Source organism: Aptenodytes forsteri, unplaced genomic scaffold (genome assembly GCF_000699145.1).
Source record: "Aptenodytes forsteri isolate BGI_AS27 unplaced genomic scaffold, ASM69914v1 Scaffold23, whole genome shotgun sequence".
NCBI classification, from domain to species: Eukaryota; Metazoa; Chordata; class Aves; order Sphenisciformes; family Spheniscidae; genus Aptenodytes; species Aptenodytes forsteri.
Window position 1 is genome coordinate 2,263,560 of NW_008796043.1, and position 21,669 is coordinate 2,285,228.

The 21,669-nt window shown below is 41.9% G+C and overlaps 1 protein-coding gene across 1 annotated transcript in view; it reads left to right on the forward strand.

Annotated features, from left to right (window-relative positions):
• Positions 1 to 21,669, forward strand: part of KLHL14 (kelch like family member 14) — a gene marked incomplete at its 5' end in the record, with an annotated part of 68,211 nt that overhangs the window by 43,251 nt on the left and 3,291 nt on the right. Inside the window, 4 exons of the mRNA XM_009285655.1 lie at positions 7,018 to 7,107; positions 12,346 to 12,424; positions 18,850 to 19,040; positions 19,196 to 19,354. Of these exons, the coding sequence (XP_009283930.1) occupies positions 7,018 to 7,107; positions 12,346 to 12,424; positions 18,850 to 19,040; positions 19,196 to 19,354 (519 nt within the window). The remainder of the gene's footprint in view (positions 1 to 7,017; positions 7,108 to 12,345; positions 12,425 to 18,849; positions 19,041 to 19,195; positions 19,355 to 21,669) is intronic.

Consider the following 21,669-nt stretch of genomic DNA (forward strand, 5'->3'; position numbering starts at 1 on the left):
GTGGTGGATGCCCCATCCCTGGAAACATTCAAGGTCAGGCTGGACGGGGCTCTGAGCAACCTGATGTAGTTGACGATGTCCCTGCCCACGGCAGGGGGGTTGGACTAGATGACCTTTAGAGGTCCCTTCCAACCCAACTATTCTATGATTCTAATACTCGAGAGCAACCATCACTGAGGTAACATTGCATAACTCACAGTGGTGGACAACAAGTGTCTCCTGATAAAACGGTTTGTGGGAATCAGTGGAGCATCTAGGTGGCCAGGGGCAGCCTTCAGCAGGTTGGTGGGTAAGTAGGGGATAACAAAACAGAGGAATTGTTGCTTTGAACCTTCCCACAGGACCGTGCATTACATCCCCCTGTTCTGCGTCATGCCAGGAAATTTGGTGTATTCGCTTAAATGTGCTTCTCAGATGCTGTATCGGCAGTTCGACTGCACGGAGTCATTTCCATGGGGGAGGCGGCAAGGGGGTGCAGTAGAGGGTGCATAGGTTTGCTATACACTGCAGGGCGAGGATTTGTCAGGATATTGGTACAGGAACATCAGTTTTTAAGGTGGAAATGCAGTATTTTCCTACTTTATCCAGACACTGTTGATCCAAGTAGGCAGCTTTATTTTATTATTCAGATGAAGTCCAAATGTGTGCTTGCAGCTTTGAAAATATATGGGTAAAATTTGTTCTTGCAAACAGCCAAATATATGTGTTGCTGAAAACCAGTAAAACTTTCTGCCATGGGGTGAGTTTCACCCATGGAAGTAGACAGGTCCGTACTCAGAACTTGCATCCAAGTAACTTGGAAACTATTTCAGGGGAGAGCTGAGCATGCCAGCTATTCCTGATGTTATGTTTGCCTGATCTGGTGCTTCAGCATGAATTTAAGTGTCTTATTTTAGATGCTCACAAATGAAAAATTTAGCCCATTATAACAATTAAACTGAGAACCCTGCTGAACAGGCCTGGCTGCTTTTATTCCAGAGAATGTATCAGAATAATAACTCCTGATATTTGAATGAAAAATGTGATATTTTCATTAATAAAAAATATGTTCATAATGTGAAATTCCTTAATTAGTATGAAATACCAGTCACTATGTCGTGAATGTTTCCAAGGACTTTCACCTGCTCAGATAACTTTTTCTTAGTGCTTATGTTATCTTGAATTGAGGGTAGGTTTGGGGTGGCATTTTGCCTTTGCTTACTTGCAGCCTCAGGTGAAGTAGGGGCCGTGTGCTAGATGAACTCTGCTAGCCTCTGTCCATCTTACCTGTGATGGCTTGAATGGAGTTGCCACAAAACTGGCACGGGGATGAAGAGGTTGTAAAGTTTCTAGCAGAGCTGATGGAGTTCTCTGTGAGGCAGCTGGACCAGAGCTATACCAGTTATTTGTTCTCAAAGGTGACTTTGGGGCATAGTGCTTCATCCTGATCATTTTAGGATTTTCTGCTTATGGTGACTGCTGTTCGATTGTCCCAGGCTTCCCCCGCTGAGTTGAACTTGGACTCAAGACTGCCATTGGTGTGTTACTAGAAAAAATACTCCCCACGTATTTGCTTGAATTTGAGGTGACAGGGTGCAGTTTGGCTATAGGAATGTTAACAGAGGTATTTGCCATCTACTGTTGATTATTCTCCTCTTTTAACTTTGTTTCATTATCTTTTGAGCAGAAAATACCAGTGGGTGAAAACCCGATGCCTTTAAAGTCAATGGCAAAACTCCCACCATGTTCACCAAGGCTAGAATTTCATACTTGTTGTGGTCAGTCTTTCCCCACAGTTATTAAATAACAAACAATTGAAGTGAACAATTCACAGAGGAATCCTAGCGTTTATTTATATAACCTCCTTGGTGAGAAATAACAAGTCACATTCAGTAATAAATGCCTAGTCTTCCTGCAAATGATGTATGAACCAAAGAAAGGTGAACAGTATCTGACATTCTGTTCTCAAGAAATAATTGGACCAGCTGTGGTCTGGCCAGCATTTTGGGGAGAGGGTTGGGAATGAAATGAATATTGTGTCTCTGCCATGACTCTGAGCTAATCAGTCTCCAAAAGTGAGTTTGTAGGTGCCTTCTGTACTGGAAAGAGACATCTTCTCATGTTACTCGGCCCTCTGGAGAGCCGTGGAAATAACCAGTTTTCAAGTAGCAGTAGTTGAATATTATGTAGCCAACAGGTTAGGCTGTTAATATTGTGGAAGGTCATTATTGACTCCATATGTTCTCTGGTAATGACATCCTGGTTCTGGAAACACACTCTTTTCTTTCGTCATCTGCACAGGTCATTAGAGATGATATGCATGACTTCTTGGTGTGTACTGAGTCTTGAAGGGGCTATGCTCAAGCTGTGCAGTAGCTGAGGAGAAGATTTCTTGGCTTTCCTCACAGTACCTCCTGTATCCCAAGCAGCTGAATGGTTCAGGGCAACCATTTTCAGGCAGTGAAAAATCTATGGATTTTTTTTTTCAACTTTGAGTAGAAGAATCAAGTGCAGTTTCTGAAAGGAGTTTTTAGCAGAGCAGGGGAATGGCTATGGGCTGTATCACAGCTTTCAGATCAACTGGGACCACAGTTCATCCCTCCTTCTGTCTTGAGAAATGCCATTCCTGTTCCCCCTTCTTCCCTGCTAGTTAGTGTTGAAGTGACGATAGACACGGGAAGGTGGGTTGCAAGGAGAAGAAGGTACTGATGACCCCTTGATTAAGGTATCGAGAACAAGCAGATGCTGTTTCCTAAATGTGCAATTGTTGGCAGAAACTAAGCAAAACTGGGTAAAACAAACAGCACACATTATTGTTTGTTGGGTGAATGAGGTGTGTCACTGTCACCCACATAGAAAAGTTGGAGGTGCCTTTGGAGCATCATTGCATCTGGCTGACCTCAAGGCGTTACGGTTGAGAGTGTTTGGTTTCGTGAGCGTTTGGCTATAGGCTGTAGACTCTGTTTTTGAAAGTAGGTCCCAGAACATTATCCATTATCTTTACGGTTGGTTTCGTGAGCGTTTGGCTATAGGCTATAGGCTGTAGACTCTGTTTTTGAAAGTAGGTCCCAGAACATTATCTGGTGCTTTTTCATTAACTAAGGTTTGGCATATGCGAGGAGTTTTTGCCTGGGACAGCTATGCTGATGTGAAGAGCGCTGCTGTGTCTTTCACCTGCGTCTGCGTCTGAAGAACGTCCATGAGTGTCACCTCCTGCACAATGTCACTGATGTTTGTGTAGTGAAGTATTTCTCAGCAAACACCACTGCAGTCTTGGACTCCACTGCCTTCCAGATCATTCTCAAGTATAAATCACCCATTTGGTCTTCACCTAGAAAGCTCTGCATGTTACATATCTGTACCTGAGAAATTGCCTCCCACCTTACCGAGGGTCTGCTACCGATCACACATAAATTGCATGGGAAGGGGGCTGGTGGGGGTGCTGTCCTCTGTAGGGCTGCTTGGACTCGTTCATGCTCTTGGTCCAGGAAAGCACAAGTTTGTTAACCATGGGCCTCCCGAGCTTTGGGAAGCGTGTGTGAGGGGCAGGGGCTTAGAGCAGGTGGTTTCTGCCCGCTCCGACTAATCTGTTTATATCTGTCCGTCTCACAATTCTCTGGCACCTATCGCCTTGGTAGCTAAGCATGTTTCTCAGATGACTCTGGCTTTTTTTCATCTTCTCCTCTTTTTAATAGTCTTTTCTCCTTCCTATTAAATCGGTCTTTATTAAAGTTGAGAATTCTTGCACAGGGTTTTATAAACATGTGTTATTAAATTTTGAATCTGTTTTGAAAGTGCCTCTATCCTACTCCCTCCTAGTAAAGTGACCTTTTTAAATGGAGGGAAGTGGGTTTAGATGACAGTCATGATAAATGCGGTCATGTTCACTCAATAAAATAAGGCCCAGTGCATTTGAGGATAAATCAGTGAAATGTACAGCCCCACCTGTCTGTCTCCATCATTCATTTCCACTGTCACTTTCACAGTGGCTGATGGATCACAGTTGCTGTAAAATTAGACAGCCTTTAATCTCATTTCATCCTGATTAGCTTCTCCTTACCCTTTCCCTCTAACTCACTGACTGACACGCTAAAAACTCACACCGGGCTGTGTCTGAGCGTGGCGTACAAACTTCTCTTCAAATACCCTTTTTGCGGGGCAGGCAGGTGTTCCACTGAGTTGAAATCGAAAAATGAGAAGATGGGATTTTCACGTTATTAAAGCAAAACAGCAGACAAAGGCTCGTATAAAATTAATGAAAGCAGCAGCCTGGCCAGACTGTGTGATGGGCCAAATTCTTCCTGTTACACCCTGGCAAGCCCCGTGAGTTTGAGAAGATTGTTCCTACAGAGGCTGAATTTAGCAGGCTCATTGCCACGTAATTTTGACTATATCCATGAAAAGTTATGTCCTATATGGGTGTGTGTTCATAGGGAATTACGGTTTACAGCACAAGTTTCCTGGTGCTTTCAGGGGGTGTTTTGTAGCGGTAAAAAAAATTGTTTATTCCCATAGTTTTGACTTCTGTGTATAACTCATGATTCTGAGGGACCCTGAAAATGGTCAGGGAGAAAGACTGCGATGTTGGCGATTTCACAATTTCAATGCCGAAACTCCCTCCCTCTTAGATGTCCACAGTGTTGCTCCGTCCTCCCTGTTTTGTCCAGCCCCCTCCAGCCCCATGGGCAGATTCATGAGACCAAGAACAGAGTTTTCCTCAAAGCTCTGTGAGAAACAAAGGTCATAGTAAAGGTCTGCAGTGTTTTATTGCAGTCACCTTTCCTTCTGAAGCCCAAATACTACCCTCCTTTCTAAGGCAAGCTTCCCTTTAGCTTTCCCGTGAGTTACGGATGGTAGTTCGGGTCATCTGGGCCCAATCCCATATCAGTGGGAATGTTGCCATCAAGTTAAGTAGGAGCCAGGATTAAGCCCTTAGTTTTCAAGGTTTAATTATCATCATAAGTGTGGGAGTCTTATTGCATAGTTTATATGCATGGGAACAGCAGAAAAGCTTAAAATATAATTTCTTCCTCTACTGGCCCTGTTTGTGTCAAAATGGAGGATAAATAAACAAAAGTCTTCGTAAAAATGAAGACACAACATGTGAAAAATAAGCATGTGTGCTGCCTGCAGACAGTTCTTCTGATAAATGCTAGATCTCTCCGGATTGACCAAAGGAAGAGCCTAGTTGAGAGTACAACCATTGGCTTGGACCTAATTTGAAACCATAACAGAGCATTGAATGAGGTAAGGATTGAAGCCCCTGCGGACTGATCCTGGGGAGTCTCTTCTTCAGAGGAGGGGTCCCAAAAAGCATCTAAGGAAGACAGCAAATTTCCCGTGGGAGACCCAAATTCATTCTGTAGTACAAGCATCCACAAAATCAAGGAAAGTACTGGGGTTTTGAGAGAGATAATTTTAAATTGGGAAAATGTTTGAGATTAAAGAATGAGATAAATATGATATGGGCGCTAAGAAGATAACAAAAATCTTTTCATTCTTTCCTATAGGAATCTATAGGTAGTATAAAATCTTATGCAGTGCCTAGTATAGGATTACTTCCCAGTTTTATAAAGTGTACTAGTAACAAATAACCTTAATTAATGAACTTTCACTGTACCTGGCTGCCCAATTTAAGAACAGCTTCACTTACATGACTTGTAAGAGCACAGACTATGAAAATGATATTCGACCTTTACTAGAAACTAAAAATGTACCTTACTTATTCATCATTGCCTTGGCAAAAACTTCAGTAAGAAGCTTAAATGAGCCCACTGGATCTTTAAGAAAATGTGTCCTAAATAACAAAGCTGTGCGTATTTCTTCTTATTATTATTTGCATATGCTATACTGCACAACTGCATTCTGAGAAAAATAAAAGATAATAAAACAAATGAAATGAGAGATATATCACCCAAAATAATCCAAGTGTGAGATAGGCTGCCTCTTTTTTTTTTTTTTTGGCATTGGCAAAAGAGCACAAAGTAAGAGCTGGCCCTGAGTCATATTGATTTCCCACTGCACTGGTTTCCTAAGTGCTCTGTTGATCCGTGTCAAGCAATAAGTTCCCTGCCTGTACATGCACATCACCTCCCCATTTGTCCTCACCTAGATTTAAGGTGCCCATATGATGAGCTGAACAAGGACATCATTTTTCCTACTGGTGTCACTGGGCCAAAACTGCTCTATGGGGTATGATAACTAATGCTGTGTAAGTTTACATTTACCATATAATATCACAATAGTGCTGTATGGCACACCGCAATAATATGTGCATATTATGTATATGTAAGTCCTTATTTTTGTGTCTTAGCATTTGCAGTGGAAAACGTAAATTTAAAAAAAATAGATTATTGCGACTGTAGTTGGTCCATAGTAATCACACCACCTCCAAAAAAGAGGGATATTGCAAACCTAATGCCACAGTTTTGATCTTCGTTAACAAAGGGCTTCCTGATTAGATGAATAGAAAATGTGTGATTGTGCTGCTAATGACATTGTACAGGAAATTAAGCGTATACATTTGGAAAAGGCATTAAATCAGCAGGACCTTAATTTAAAAACTTAAAACTGTATGGAAATGCAGCTTGTTCATTGCTGTGTAATAGAAAGCTACTGAACACACTGACTCTTCTTGTGGAAACATTACCAGCAGAACAAAGCTGGGCTAAGATTTTTTTAATGTTTCCTAGCATACTAGGATTCCTAGCATCTGCTTATTTTCAGGGAAATAACGGGCAACTTCACCCCTTTTTACAAGTTGTTTTTAGAGCAGCATATACGGCAGTTGGACAGGTGGGGGGGCGCTGAGGGACCAGAATTCCAGCTTTTTTCCTCAATTATTTGCAAGATTGAATAACGTACGATTACTAATAAGTGGCTTTGTCTGCTGCTAATTCAGTGGACATACATGCTTGGGGTGATGCATTCCCCTATTATTTCATACAGATGTAATCCCAGTGTTGTACTTTGTACCTTTGGAAATATTTGATGGAATCAGTGCCCTGAGCTGACAAACAATTCTTGCTTTACTTGCAGTTATGCCATATAACAGTGCCCATCACTGTGTCGTGGAAGTGGAAAACTTCTTGTTCGTGCTGGGAGGAGAAGACCAATGGAACCCTAATGGTATGTATAGAATATTAAAAGGCACAGGCAGCATCTGCCTTCCTCTGTCTGTCTGTCCATCAGGTCAGCTGATGTAATCATTAACAAGGGATTTTGAGGACCCTCAGCCTGATTGTTGAACCTAGTAAAGGCTACTTGTAGATACTGATGTAATAAATATCTGGTACTTCAGCATTAGCATCTCCATCATTCATCAGCTCCCACATCCCTTGAGAAATGCCACAGGCAGCAGAACAGACTCTTTCACGTGCATGCACCAGGCAGCAGCTGTTAAGAATTTTAACCTTCATTTCCAGTCTCCTTCCAGTCGTAATATAATATAATAATGCAATTGCAGTAGATGCTTCCTTTCTATTGTCAAACCAGATACTCACAGCTAAAGTTGTTAATGTGTTAATTATCTAGACTCCGAGATTCTTTAACTGGTCCTTTTTTTAGTCTTGTGCAAGAGCTTCTCATATAGATTATCTGCTGCTACCTTCTTTGATTTGATTACTTCATAAATTTACTGCAAAGAGAAATTAAACAATTTAACAGGCTTCTGAGCAAAGCAAAAGGAGAATACCATGCCTTGCAAAATTCACAAAATTGTCAAGACATTGTTAAAAAGCTTGCACACGAAGAAAGAGTTGTAGTTGTAGCAGTCTGTGTAACAGAGATAATTATGACTGAGAAACCATAAAACAGCTTGCAGGTACACATTTTTACTTTAAAACACCAGAGGATCCAGCTGAAATTACATATACTGCATATATTTTATTGTGAATGCCCCATTTCAGCATCTGCACTAAACCAAATTATAGAAAATTGTTACATCTGTTCACTTCCTAAAACCTGAGACAAACAATCCAGTCCACCCTATAAGCATATTTCCGGTGTAGTTAAAAATATCACTAAATGTCTTAGGAGAAGAGCCCTTCAGTTCTATTGTTGGATCTCCTTTATATTAAAAAGGAGATAGCGTGGTATCATTAATGATAATTATTATTAGGAGCATCAGCCACATCCAACAACTGAGGGCCCCTGTTGTGCTTGGTGGTAGGCATATGGGTAGTAAGAGGCAGACCTTGTTCCAGGCAGTTTATAATTAAATAGCCATGTCACATGAAGGATGAAAGAAAAGAAGTATAATTACCCACAATTTAAAGATGTGGAAACTGAGTCGCAAGACGATGGGGACAGGTAAGAACGGGTACATATCCTGCATCTGAGATAGGAGTCGAGCACAACTGTGAGATGGATAGTACCTTAGGTCTGAGGTCGCCTAAATCAACTCCTGAGCTGAAGACGTTGCCATCGGACGTCTAACAGCTTCCTTGTTCTATGAATACCAGAGCTGTGATTTGTCTATAGAGAAGATAGGAATAAAAGAGGTAGAAGCATTGCTGATACTGATCTCTTTACGAATTTACCCCAAGAGAAATGGATCTTACTTGTCGCAAAAAGCGGACCTGAAAATCATAAACTGCATCCTATGCTATGGCTGGGCTAGTTCTTTCTTGGAACTGATTTGCTTTAAATGTGCAGCTACATGGGAACTGCTTGCACATACCTACTTGAATTTAAAGGCCTTTGTCTGCTATCCTCATAGTACAGAAGGGGCTTCATATGCACCTAGCTGGAACTGTCTTGCCCAGAGCATTACAAGGCTTTTGGTTTGAATGAGAATATGCCAGGTGTTTTTCCAGTGGACAGAATTATCCTTGAGATGAGGGCAATGGAAGGAGCACCATGCATTTCTTTAGCCATCAGACCTGCAGGTTCTTGAGAAGCCAGGTGGAGCCCGAGGAGCACCCATGTACCCTCCGTGCTGCTCCTGTGACTTCCTGATAACCTAGAGCGCATGGGGGACATTTTTACTCTTTCTTTTACATCCTCCTATGGCTATGCCCCTTCCAGTCACAAGGGATCCCTGCACGAGTAAATGCTGATGAGAGCAGGTTGCAGAACACAGGCATGGATTAAGACCAACCTTCATAACCTTCAGAGCCCTTCACCTTTTGGCATGGCTCCAGAGACCTTCCTGTAGAGAGCAGAGAGCAGCAGCATCTGCCTCCTTTTGTCCCATCGTCCTGATTTGCTAATCCTGATTTCTGATCACTTATTACAGTTTCTACGTTCTGACAGGTGCTTCCTAACATGTGTAAACCTCCTGACTGATGAGCAAGGGAAAATAATAGATACAGTTGTCTTGCAAACTGAATTCCAAAATTAAACTGGAGTCACAGTTACACCAGGCAGCTTAAGTAGGTCATCAAGTCCTTTTCCTGCCATCACAGGCATCATATAGTCCCATTTTGTAAATTTTCTAAGCTCCATTCGAAAAGCAGTTGGATTTTTAGCCCCTACTACTCCTGAAGGCTGTTACAGAATCCAATTGCTCTAAATGACTAGCAGCCTTACTCTAATTTCCAGTAAAATGTATTCTTTGACTGTCTAAATCAGCTTGTTCTCATGCCAGAGTTGGCCTTTAGCTTAATAGTTTTTCCCCTCCTGGAGGTTTGTTCCTCTGATGTATTACAGACAGTGCTCCTGTCCCCTTTCAGCTTTTGTCTTCCTAGGTGCAACAAGCCAAGTTCTTTGTCTCCTGCCGTACGGTAAACTTTCTGTTCTTCCTGTCGCCATAGTAGCTCTTCTTTGTGCCTGTTCTAGTTTGATTTCATCTCCCTTCCTGTGAAGTGACCAGATTTGTGTCCTGTATTCTCACTCTAGGCTCACTAAACCCTTCTCCTTCTACCCTGCGCCATACAATCTTCTACATATGTGTTATTTGTAGTGAACATGTGTATGACACGTTATGTTAGAAGGCCAAGGTCCCCAAATCATGGGTTTGTATGACAACAATTAAAAAGCTGCTATATAACCAGTGACCACTGAAGTCCCCAGTAACTCTGAAAGATCTAATGCATATGGCAGCATTAAACCCTCCTACTAGAAGTCCAAACTTAACGATCAATACTTACATTGTTTAGAAATCCTGCTTTTTGAAATAGATTAATAAATGTCCTAAATAGTGAGACCTAGAACCAGTTAGATGCCTGTTGTTACTGTTTTACTGTTTATTGAATCTATAGCTCTCAATGCCTCTTTTTCTAAATTGTCTGTATAGACTGAAGGAATTCAGACAGGGACCAAGAGCAAAGCCTCGCTTCACTAAACCCAGTGGCAAAATGACCAGTTGCCCTTAGTGTATGGGGGTCTCACCCTATGTCTTAAGATGTGTTTGGGTGGTGCTCAGCATAAAGGGCTTTGGTCCTCATTAGGCACCATGCTGGATTTGAAGGGAAATGCTGCATTATTCATCAGTCTTCTGCTTTACCCTCCTCACACAGAACATGCTTATAACATAGAGAGGGAATGAGTTTGCTTCCAGACGGAGTGGTCAACATGGTTTCTTTCTCTGTTTTCTTGTAGAACATGACCTTAAATTATTACGAATATAAATTCTAGCTGTATCATTACTCTTCTCTACAATGTTGATGGTCTGTTTACACATGCTGAAGTAGTGTGGAATGAAACAAGCAAAGCGAGCCAATCCTACAGAGGCTTTTCCGATGCAAAAATATTCACCTTGTAGAATACCCAGTGACCATTTATAGAACAGTGACATACGCAGTTGGGTTATTCTGCTGGCCTGTGAAGCCTCTAATTCAATTTTTTAGTCACACATACATAAACAAAGGTTTCTGTTTCCGAGATCCTCATCTGTTGAAGTCGCAGGTGTTACAGGAAATTGCCATACACTTAGAGCCAGTTAGATGCCTGCTGTTACTGTTTTACTGTTTATTGAATCTATAGCTCTCAATGCCTCTTTTTCTAAATTGTCTGTATAGACTGAAGGAATTCAGATAGGGACCAAGAGCAAAGCCTCGCTTCACTAAAGCCAGTGGCAAAATGACCAGTTGCCCTTAGTGTATGGGGGTCTCACCCTATGTCTTGAGATGTGTTTGGGTGGTGCTCAGCATAAAGGGCTTTGGTCCTCATTAGGCACCACGCTGGATTTGAAGGGAAATGCTGCATTATTCATCAGTCTTCTGCTTTACCCTCCTCACACAGAACATGCTTATAACATAGAGAGGGAATGAGTTTGCTTCCAGACGGAGTGGTCAACATGGTTTCTTTCTCTGTTTTCTTGTAGAACATGACCTTAAATTATTACGAATATAAATTCTAGCTGTATCGTTACTCTTCTCTACAATCTTGATGGTCTGTTTACACATGCTGAAGTAGTGTGGAATGAAACAAGCAAAGCGAGCCAATCCTACAGAGGCTTTTCTGATGCAAAAATATTCACCTTGTAGAATACCCAGTGACCATTTATAGAACAGTGACATACGCAGTTGGGTTATTCTGCTGGCCTGTGAAGCCTCTAATTCAATTTTTTAGTCACACATACATAAACAAAGGTTTCTGTTTCCGAGATCCTCATCTGTTGAAGTCGCAGGTGTTACAGGAAATTGCCATACACTCTCTTGCTTCAGGTTTCTTGCTTTGATGTCAATCTGCATGTAAAATAAGGTGAAATCTTAATATCGTGAAGACATGAATACAGTTCATGGGCTTGACAGCAGGGATAAGCTAGTTAGCTGGTGTATGTTGCTCATGTTTCATATTTTAGCTAACACACTTGGAATAAAATTCTAAGGGTGTATTCCCCCTTCGATGCACATGTGTAATTCCTTCTAACTTACACTGAAAGTACATGGTAGAATAAACCATCTCGTGCAAACACTGCATACCCCGTGCTGATGGCTTATGCAGCTCCTGGTTATTTGCACAAGATTTTTTTACCATGTTCCACGTAGAGACTATGTGTGGAGAAAGAAAAGCACACGTTCTCCCTTTGATTTTTTTACCTGACACAAAATACTCTACTCATAAAAATACCGTGGGGATGCCCTTTTTTGGGCAGTAATTTTGTTTAGTGCTGTAATTTATTGTGGCTGTGAAAGTACCACAGCATCTATAAGTAAATTTAAATACACATTTTCAAGATCTTATTACAGAGAGCAAGAATAATCTCTATCTGCTTTTACTGCTAACAATTGCTAATTCAAACCTCGCAGTGCCCCATTTGTTGAATTATTACTGTACACATAGTGTAATCATACATTGTTGTAAAAGGGGGAACCCTTCATAAAAGCTGTCAACTTGTGAAGTATATGTAATATATATTACAATCATGATGTTAAATACATGAAACAAACAGCTGAGTGTCAAAATAATCTATCTTTACAGGGAAACACAGTACAAACTTTGTTAGCCGATACGATCCCAGGTTTAACAGCTGGATACAACTTCCACCCATGCAAGAGAGGTAAAATCCTGCTACGTGTTTTTCAATATATGTTTTATCATCCTAGGAGCAGCTGAAGTTTGGCTTAGTTCTGGGAGTAAGGAGGCCTACAGAAGTGTTGAAAATACTGAGATAAAACTGCAGCATGCAGTTGCTTCCCATTTGTTTCCTAATTTTTTTAAACTTTCCAAATTCAAAACTCCAGATGCCAAATCCTGCAGGGCTAACTCATGCAAAATAACCATGGACTTTGTGCAATTACTGGTTGCCTGAGTACGGTCTGAAGGATTTTTCTCAAGTGTTCATAGTGTCCTGTCATGTTCCCTGACTGAAGTGTCACGATGAATTTGCAGTAAATAAGCAGTATAGTCAGATATCTTATAGGGAGCTGAAACCTTCACATGTTGACTCCATCCTGTTTCACCATGCCAGCCATGAAGAGCTCTCCTCAACATGTCTCACCTTGTCAGAGGACTCTTAATCCTAGGTGGTCTTTGAGTGAAGTTGCTGTCAGCTAATGCATGTTAGAGTAGCATGCATTTTAATCTTGACTGTGTACTGAAGAGCAGAGGTGCATGTAGGCTTGAGCAATGACCGGTAGAGATGGTGTAAACTTAACTCTGAATCCCAAATCCTACCTTGGCAGGTAAAAAGTCCCCCAAACCTGAACTGAATGATGCATGTTTCCTAAGAAGAATCTCAAAGGCAGAAGATCCAACGTTATAATGTTGTTCTATGAAAGAGCATTCAATGTCCATCCTTCAGTTCAACACCCATCTTCTCATGGATCCAGTGTACAAGAGATCTCACACCACGTTCCTAAAACACCTTCCTTATTCCATGTGCTGTCAGTATTATAGCTCTTTTTGTGTTGGCTGCCCCCAGTGTTCAAGTGTCTGGCAGTCATAAATATATTGAACTCAGTGCAACCTTGCAATTCGAGGTGTGTATTACAACATGCATGGAAATAGGGCTGTCCTTTCAAATTTTCGGAGGTAAAATGTCAGTCTGTAGAGTTTTTGAAGGGCCTTTGTTCAGGATTCAGTTTGATTGACCTAGGTCCATATGCAGACCCATGTGCAATGCTTGTCACCAAAAAATACTGCATTGTACCACTGCATGAAGAAGCACAAATGGAACGGATCTGAGGAGGTTCCCTGTTGGAGCTGAGTGAACTGATAAAATTAGCCATATAAATAGAGATTAAAAAAGAGCATCACAGTTCATTTTAGTTTCTGGCTTTATTAATAACATCATCCTTTACTTTAAAAGTCCTTTACTAAAATTCCTTTTTCTTTTTTAGTTGTTAATAGAGCTAGTCCAACAGCAGGCTTTAGCTAAAGAGGTGACCCTGCTTTGGCAGCCCCCAGCCTTCTCCCTCACTCCTGCCAGCACTGTGGGATAACCCCACAACTGGGTTATTTACCTTAAAACACTGACGCCTTCCCCTCTGGTTCAGCTCCCCGGACTGAGGCACTGCCGGCTCAGGTGTCAGGCGCGGGGGAGACAGGAGGTGTGCGTGAGATTGTGCATCGCTGTGCAGGTCATCTTCAGTGAACCGGGAGGCTGACTAGTGTTTGTACGGAGCCTGAAGCTCTTCTGTGGAGCCTAATCTGTGTCCTAATTAGGTCCTCGGGGTATCTGCAAGTAAAACTCCTGAGGGGCACATGCGGCTGGCTGAATGGTGGGGCTTACTTGGCTGACAAAGCTCAGAAGGCAGAAGTAGGCAGTTGAGGGTTGGAGAAAGCAGACAGTAGAAGTTTTTCCACCTCCACAGTGGCCAGTTGTGTTTCACTAGAAAATCAGTTTATAATCGCAGGTGTGGAATATGACTTGCCTTTTGCTCTGGTGGAAGCTGCTGCCTTCAGCCAAGAGTCAGAACCTCTGCTGCACACTGTGATTGCTTAGCAGCTGCCCGGTAATAAACTGTAATGTATTAGCATCTCAGCTCCTTACAGCATTATTTAAATGTAATGGTCCACTCATACATAGTTCCTTCTGCAAGGGGCTTTACTATGACAACGTTAATTGTCACCTCTTTTGTTCAGGATACGGTAACTCATAGGCTTGCCCATTATTTCTCTATAAAGGCTCCTAAGCATTGGGGCTATTGTTGGAAAACAGGGATTTTCAAATCACTTTCTAAAATGATTTTAATGGTTTATTTGCTCATCCCTAATGACTTCCTCAGAATTGTTGCAGCCTTTAGAGGTAGGGTCTGGCCCAGTTTTTAGAAGATCATACAAACAAGAGAGAGCTTTATATGCAGTCTGCTTTCCCAGCTCCTTTAGTCAGATAAAGTTCCCATTAAAGTCAACAGGCTATTTTTTCCCTGCTAGGAGTACAGGGTCACGCCCTGTCTCTGCTGGCATAATGCAGGCACCATTGACAAGACAGACTGTTTAATGGGTACTTCTAAGTCATTATGGTCCATCAAGTCAAAACCTACTTAGGAATTTCAGTCTGAGAATAATTGGCTGGATAGACTATAATAGCTCCTTTGAAATGACTGCCAGGTAAATGTGGGTCTCATTCACAGGCAGTATATTCTCAAGTTGGAAATCCATATGAAATATTTGATGAGTAAACTTTTATCTCATATGCTAAAATCCATATCTGATTGATTTTACTGTATGAGCTATAAAGAAAAGTCTAATCCGTTATGGATTCAGAGCCGTCAGTGTATTTTCTTGAAAGCCAAGTTTGGTTTCTTTTCATTTGAAGAACATCTCAAAAATGCATGCTTTCGAAAGAAAAGTGTGTACTATTTTCAGGCATGCATTGTTTAGAGAAACAGCAAATGACTCATCGGCTTTTGAAATACACGTCTGCCTGACAATGCTGTAACAACGGGATGCTTTTTGGAGAGCGGTTCAGTTAGATTAACATGGCTACTGAAGGAGTGGCCTTTGTAGCAGAAGTATCTGAACTTGCGGCATGAGCCTCAGCTGGACACCTCAGCCGGTACTGTTGCATCTTGCCAGCTCAGCCCAGAGCGGGACAAGGTGTGTGGAACATAATAACATTTAAAACATCTTCTTTTTTCTTACATTCTGAGTTAAAAGTTTCTGTTTAAAGACCAGCAAAAAACCCGGCATAGTACCAGGGCCTGAAGAAGCACAAGTGAAGCGAGCAGGTCAGCATCCTCACTGAGGCCGAGTGAACTGAAAAGAAGCCGCAGAAAAAGAGAGAGAACAATTTCACATTTTATTGTAGTCTATGACTTTAATAATAGTAATGTTAACCCTTACTAAGATGACTTTAGTTTTTAAAAAGCAAAGCATACACTCTAACAGTGACACTGAAATCAGGTCCAGATATCGCAGTGATCAGTAATAGCATTGGTAGTTTTAAACTTCAGACTGGTAGTTGTATTTCTTGTTTCAGGGTGTAAATTCATCATCTGTGGAAATCAGAAAGAAATTCTTCCCTTTTATGTGTGTGTACTTATGAGAAGAATTTGGTTGGGTTGATTATTGAGTGAAGGGGTTTGAAGGAAAAGCATTTCAGAGACCAGTGAACGTCAAGTACTTGCAATCCTGAAGAAAACCACAAAATAATTGTCTTATTGTCCATGTTCAGATCCTGAGGTGGATTCCGTTTATCTCATATAGGATGGATAGTCTCTTCCCAGTTTTGTGGGGAAAGTTGTCGTGCAAAGATTGCTGTATTATATTTTAATCCAAATCATGTTTTACAGCAATTTAAAAAGTCATCACTTAACAGCACGCCCCTTACACACTGTACCATTGAAAAGTGAAAAATCAAAAAGCTTAAAATATTTGTGCCAGGAGCTACTGAGTGAATATTCACATCCAAGCAGAAGAGTGAAGTGTGCTGACACTTTCATTTTTGCTCCTTATAGTGACACTGTGTGGATGAAACCAGGAGTACACATACAGAATAATGTCAGTGAAATCCTAGTTAAAATAGTAAAGCCTGCTAGTTGTACCTACCTCTTTTTCTTAAACCTGAACTCAAAAACCCACGCTGAGAGCAGTTTGCTAACGGGTTTGTCAGAGGAGGTGCGCGAGGACAGACGAGCGGACATGTGAGCACCCCAAGCATTGACGACAGGCACCCTATGGGTTTGTGCCTTGCAGCTGCCAGACACAGGAGGGTCAGACAGCGTGTGCCCACCCGTGCAGGCTCTCTGATGTCTCATAGGATGTGACCTCTGCAGCTTTTCCTACTTTTGAGGCCACTACAACCTGTCTTGCCTCTGGCCTGTCACGTACTCTCAGGAAGCATATAGGCACTTGATTGCCTCTAACACCTATACCCTCTGTCAAATTAGAGTGAAATCAGCCAGCAGCTTTTTGTTGAGGAGACAACACTCAGGCAGACATGGGTACATGTACAGTGTAATCAAATAAGCTTTGTTTCCATAGAAAATCAGGCTAAAAACATAGATGCACAATTTGCTGCCCGACCATGCAGAGCAATATATGCCATCAGCTTCTATCTGCCCATTGACAGATAAATTAAATGGTCTTATTTAATTCATCAGCTGAGCTGGAGGCACTTAGCAGCATTCCTGTCCTCCTGTTTCTGTCTTGTCTTTTGGTAGCCTTATCCTTGTGCCAGTGTTCCTGCTCAACAAGGGGTGCTGTCCCGCACCGTCCAAGTTGCCCATGTGCAGGCAAGATGAAAGCAAAGAGGTAGACAGGAGGTGCTCGGTGACGCAGCTCCTCACCAGCCAGGGTGAGGACCCCTCTCAGGTGTGCACCAAATCCAAAAAGTAAGGCCAGAAACAGGTGGCGTTGCATCAGATCTGTTCCCTGAACGCTCAGCCAGCCCTGCTGTTTCCATGGCTGTATTTTTGTGTCTGCCTGACCTCTCCTCCAACTTATAAACCCATCAGCCAGTCTCAGCCACGTTTAACAAAGAGGGAAATTTCTCCAAAATGTTAAAGCATACTACAAGTTTTGTGAAAATAGGCACCTGGGTAAAGGAGAGAGATCTTATTATTCCTGCCTTCACTGAAGGAAATGCTCCTGAACGTGTGCCTGGCTAGATGGCAGGTTAGAGACATGGCACAGCAGGCTTTGCTAGCTCACCTGGTCATGGGATGACTATAGGGAAGCCTGGAGAGGAGTTGGGACATACCAGAGCTGTTCATTGCAGGGTGTTGTGCTCTGTACATGGACCACTGCTCATCCCGAATGCTTTGTAGCTGTCTGCAGGATTGAGCCCTTGATGGTCAAGCCCCCAAGATTTACTGTGCGATTCAGGAATGCAATATGCAAGCTGCTCCCAGATTCAAATTTGGATGCCTGGGCAGGAACCGGAGCTTATTGTGTCAGGCACGGAGCAGGGTTTGGCAAGCTGCAGCCACACTCCAGCATGCCTGTTTCGCAGGAGTTGTCAGAGCTCGACCTTGCCATCCCTCACCTGCCTGCTTGTCTCTGGGCTCCCACACCACTCCGGTTTCACCCAGGAGAAAATTTGAGGTTTGGGACTGACAATTCTTGTCATTCAACATTTTGTACGGGTCTTCATCCTAGCCTAGCTGTGCTCTTTGCAATTTTCTTTCTCATATCATTGCAGTTTAAAATTAAAGGCCTCTACCCTAGAAAACCTTCCTGCTGCTGCATAATACAGGGAATTTTCCCTGAAAGTGGATTACACCAAACAGGGTCTCTCAGAATTGTCTACTGCTCTATTTTTACTTCAGCAATAGACACTTACTGTTAATTTTGGCGGCATGAGGAAGACAAACTAATATATGCTGAGCAGTCCTGACCACAAAAATTAAGTATTTTCCTGCATACCTGAAATATACCGCATGTGAAAGCGGGCAGGTGGCTAAAACTTTTCTCAGAGTTAGTTGGATGGAGACAGACCTCTTTTGAGTTAAAGGGCGGAAATGTAATATTGTGCCTAGCGTAAGGAAAGTTGTTCTACTTGCAGTACTGCAGAAAGAAGAAAAAAATGATAATTGAAGAAAAATTTTGATGATGTGGTTCTCTTAGTAAATTGGGAACAATGACCCTTGAAGGACCATAAAGAAAGTGAATGTCAAGATAATTTATTATTGTTACATTATCTACCTCATTTTTCACTTTGCCTTACTGAGTTGTTATATCCCTTACAAGGTAATGCCCCAAACATTAATGAGCACCTTTTTATCTTTCACAGGTGTGAAAAAGCAACAAACAGCTTTGAAAAGGGGTATTTTATACCAGATTTATGTGTGCTTAATTGTTTTGACACCAAAAATGAAGTATTCGTTTGATGTGGAGCATGTATTTGATTAGTAAAGCAGCCACAGTCTCTAGGATAGCTGTAAGCATGTGAAGCTCCTGGACACTTCTGTCTGAAGTCGCATTTGAAGGAGCCGCTATCTTAGTTCAGGGAGTCAGCTGGAGACAGAAGAGATATGGTTGATGTGGCTAATTGCTTTGTTGTTGGCTTGTTTCGTTTTGTTCTGCCCTGTCCTCCAGGAGAGCCAGTTTCTACGCCTGTCGCCTTGACAAGAACTTGTATGTAATTGGTGGAAGAAACGAAACTGGCTACTTGTCCAGCGTGGAGTGCTACAACCTGGAGACAAACGAGTGGCGTTACGTGTCTTCGTTACCGCAACCTTTGGCAGCCCATGCAGGAGCCGTTCACAATGGCAAGATATATATTTCAGGCCAGTGTCTTTTATAATTCCTGCTATGTAACAAAAAAACAACCCAAAACAACAACAACAACAAAAACCCAGAACCCAAAATCATAGAGCTAAATTCCTGCTGCAGCGCAATGTCTTTATTTACATTGATTAACAGAAGTATATTTACTTTGCAGGAGGTGTTCACAATGGAGAATATGTCCCCTGGCTGTACTGCTATGACCCTGTGATGGACGTCTGGGCCCGAAAACAGGACATGAACACAAAGCGAGCAATCCACACTTTGGCTGTAATGAATGATCGACTGTATGCAATTGGAGGAAACCATTTGAAAGGTCACATTTTTAATAGCGAAAAACATTCCAGTGTCCCCCATCTCCTGATAAAGAATATTTTTGTTAGACAGTCATTGTTAAATACATTAAAAACCAGGCAACACAATTTAACAGGACACTTGAGCCAGCAATTTTAAAAACATTTTATGCAAATTATTTTAAAATTATAACAGTACATTAAATATATGAGTAATGAATGCTTTAGATAATAAAAATGGGAGCTTCCATTACTCAAAGGCATGGACAATTTGTCATTACCAAGAATTCAATGAAACAAACAGATTATTCTTTGACCCGAAAGTACCAGCAATATTTTCCTCTGTAAATCATTTTCCAAAATGTGCAGTTAGAGAGAGCTTTATTCGGAGCAACACACAAAAACAAGCTCCTGATTTAATGAAAAAAAAAAAAGCCTCCAGCCATTAAATATTAGGACTAGGCTCTTTAGATCCCTTTTTAGTATTAAATGTAGCTTGTTAATTATAATTCCTTTTAGAGGTCTCTTGTTTTCATCTTTTGAAAAGGTCTCATATTAAAATAACTACTGCTTAGGCATCTGGTAATTTTGTCTTAATACCTACATGCCGTTGCTATTACTGCTAAAGAGATTCTGCTTAATCCAGCCACTTAGACAAAAAGCACAGCTCCTGCTCCTTTGTCCCCTGACAATATTTGGCCGTTTATATTCCCTTTTTTTTTTTTTTTTTTCTTGCTTAAAAAGAAAAAAAAAGCTTCACAACAACAAAAGGGAAAATTGTAATGCAAAAGAAAAAGTGATGTTAACTGCCAGTAGCACCAGGCCACATGCCTGAATGACTGTGGCACCCAAGTCTCTGGGAAGCTCTGAAGCCACATGCTGCTTTTGAAGATCTGAATGCCTGTGGAGCATGTAGGGGACAAAGTCTCAGATGTGAATTTTCCCTGGTAAATAGTACTGGTGCGTAATCCCCTGCAGCCAGGTGCAGGGCTGCTGTGCCTCCACTCCCCACCCCAAGTTGTGATGGGTGTTCCTGGACTGGACTTCACAGGGTGAAGGGGGTAAAAGCTGCCTGCCCACGTGCACCTGCAAATTTTGTAGAGGTTGCAGAGCTCCACAGTGTTGGTTTTTTCTCCTACTGAAGTAGAAGTCAACATGTCATACACCTCCTATAGCTAAAGCACATGCTTTGGTTTGCATACCCTTGAATTGCTTCCATCCTGCCGCCTTCTTTTTTTCACCCAGTTTCACCTACCATCCTCTGGGAAAGAAGGAACTTATAATAAACATTGCATTTTCGCCTCTACAACTGTTGCCCTAGGTGCCTTTATTACGTATGAATTGCTCTCTGCTGTGAGAGGTATTTAACATCCAGGCTTCTGGAAAGCCGGCTTTTTGGAAAACTGGTTTCTTCTGTACAGTGAAACAAAAGGAGGAACTGCAAGGAAAGGGAGGAGGGAGGGAACTGAAGTGCAGATGAAATGCTACAAATTCTCCACCGGGGGGGCCAGGGGAATAGCAGGGCTCCATGGCAAAGCCCTCCTTTGTGAAGCTGGATCTGTATACTAGTGTCAGCAGCGCGTTTATCGCATCACAGCTAGTCATGTGCATACTGCGGTTTATTACGGAGCTTTTGACAGATTCTGGGCGCACTGCAGTGGCCTTTCTATGGCCCCTTGAAAACTTTACAGCAACGAAAAATTATTTCATCACAGCTATTCATTCCTGACATAAATAATACTCGTACAAGCAGTGTCATTGTGAAGTACCAATATCACCAAATGCCCTTTTCCAGAAAATCTTAACTTCTCTTTTCTATCATACCTTGATGGCAAAGACAGTAGTCTCCGGTAAAGCATCGCAGCATATTAAGAAAGCCATAATTTTCTTCTGATAAAGAAGGTAGTTTGAGATAGGGAACTGTGGTGCTCTGATAAAGAAGGTAGTTTGAGATAGGGAAACATCTAAATATTGGAGCAGGAGCCAGGACTCCTGGGTTCTAAGTCTGTGTTCAGCTCACTTAGTTGATACTAATTGATACAGCTTGAGAGTCTTGAGCTGAGACCCATCTGCCCTTTGGTGGTTACAAAGCAGCAGTCGCATGGAGCCTTTTTCAGTCTGTCAGGGAAGGATGGGACCACCGGTTTTTTTGGTTACATTTTCTGTCGCCTTAAAGACTTAGTCACATCACAGCTGCATGCTTAGGGTACACATTAAATCGGCTTGAAAACTGAAACTGGTCCTGAACTTCACATCAGTCGTGCTAAGACGACTGGAGACACTGAATGGAGTTCAATCCAGTTGGCGGCCGGTCACGAGCGGTGTTCCCCAGGGCTCA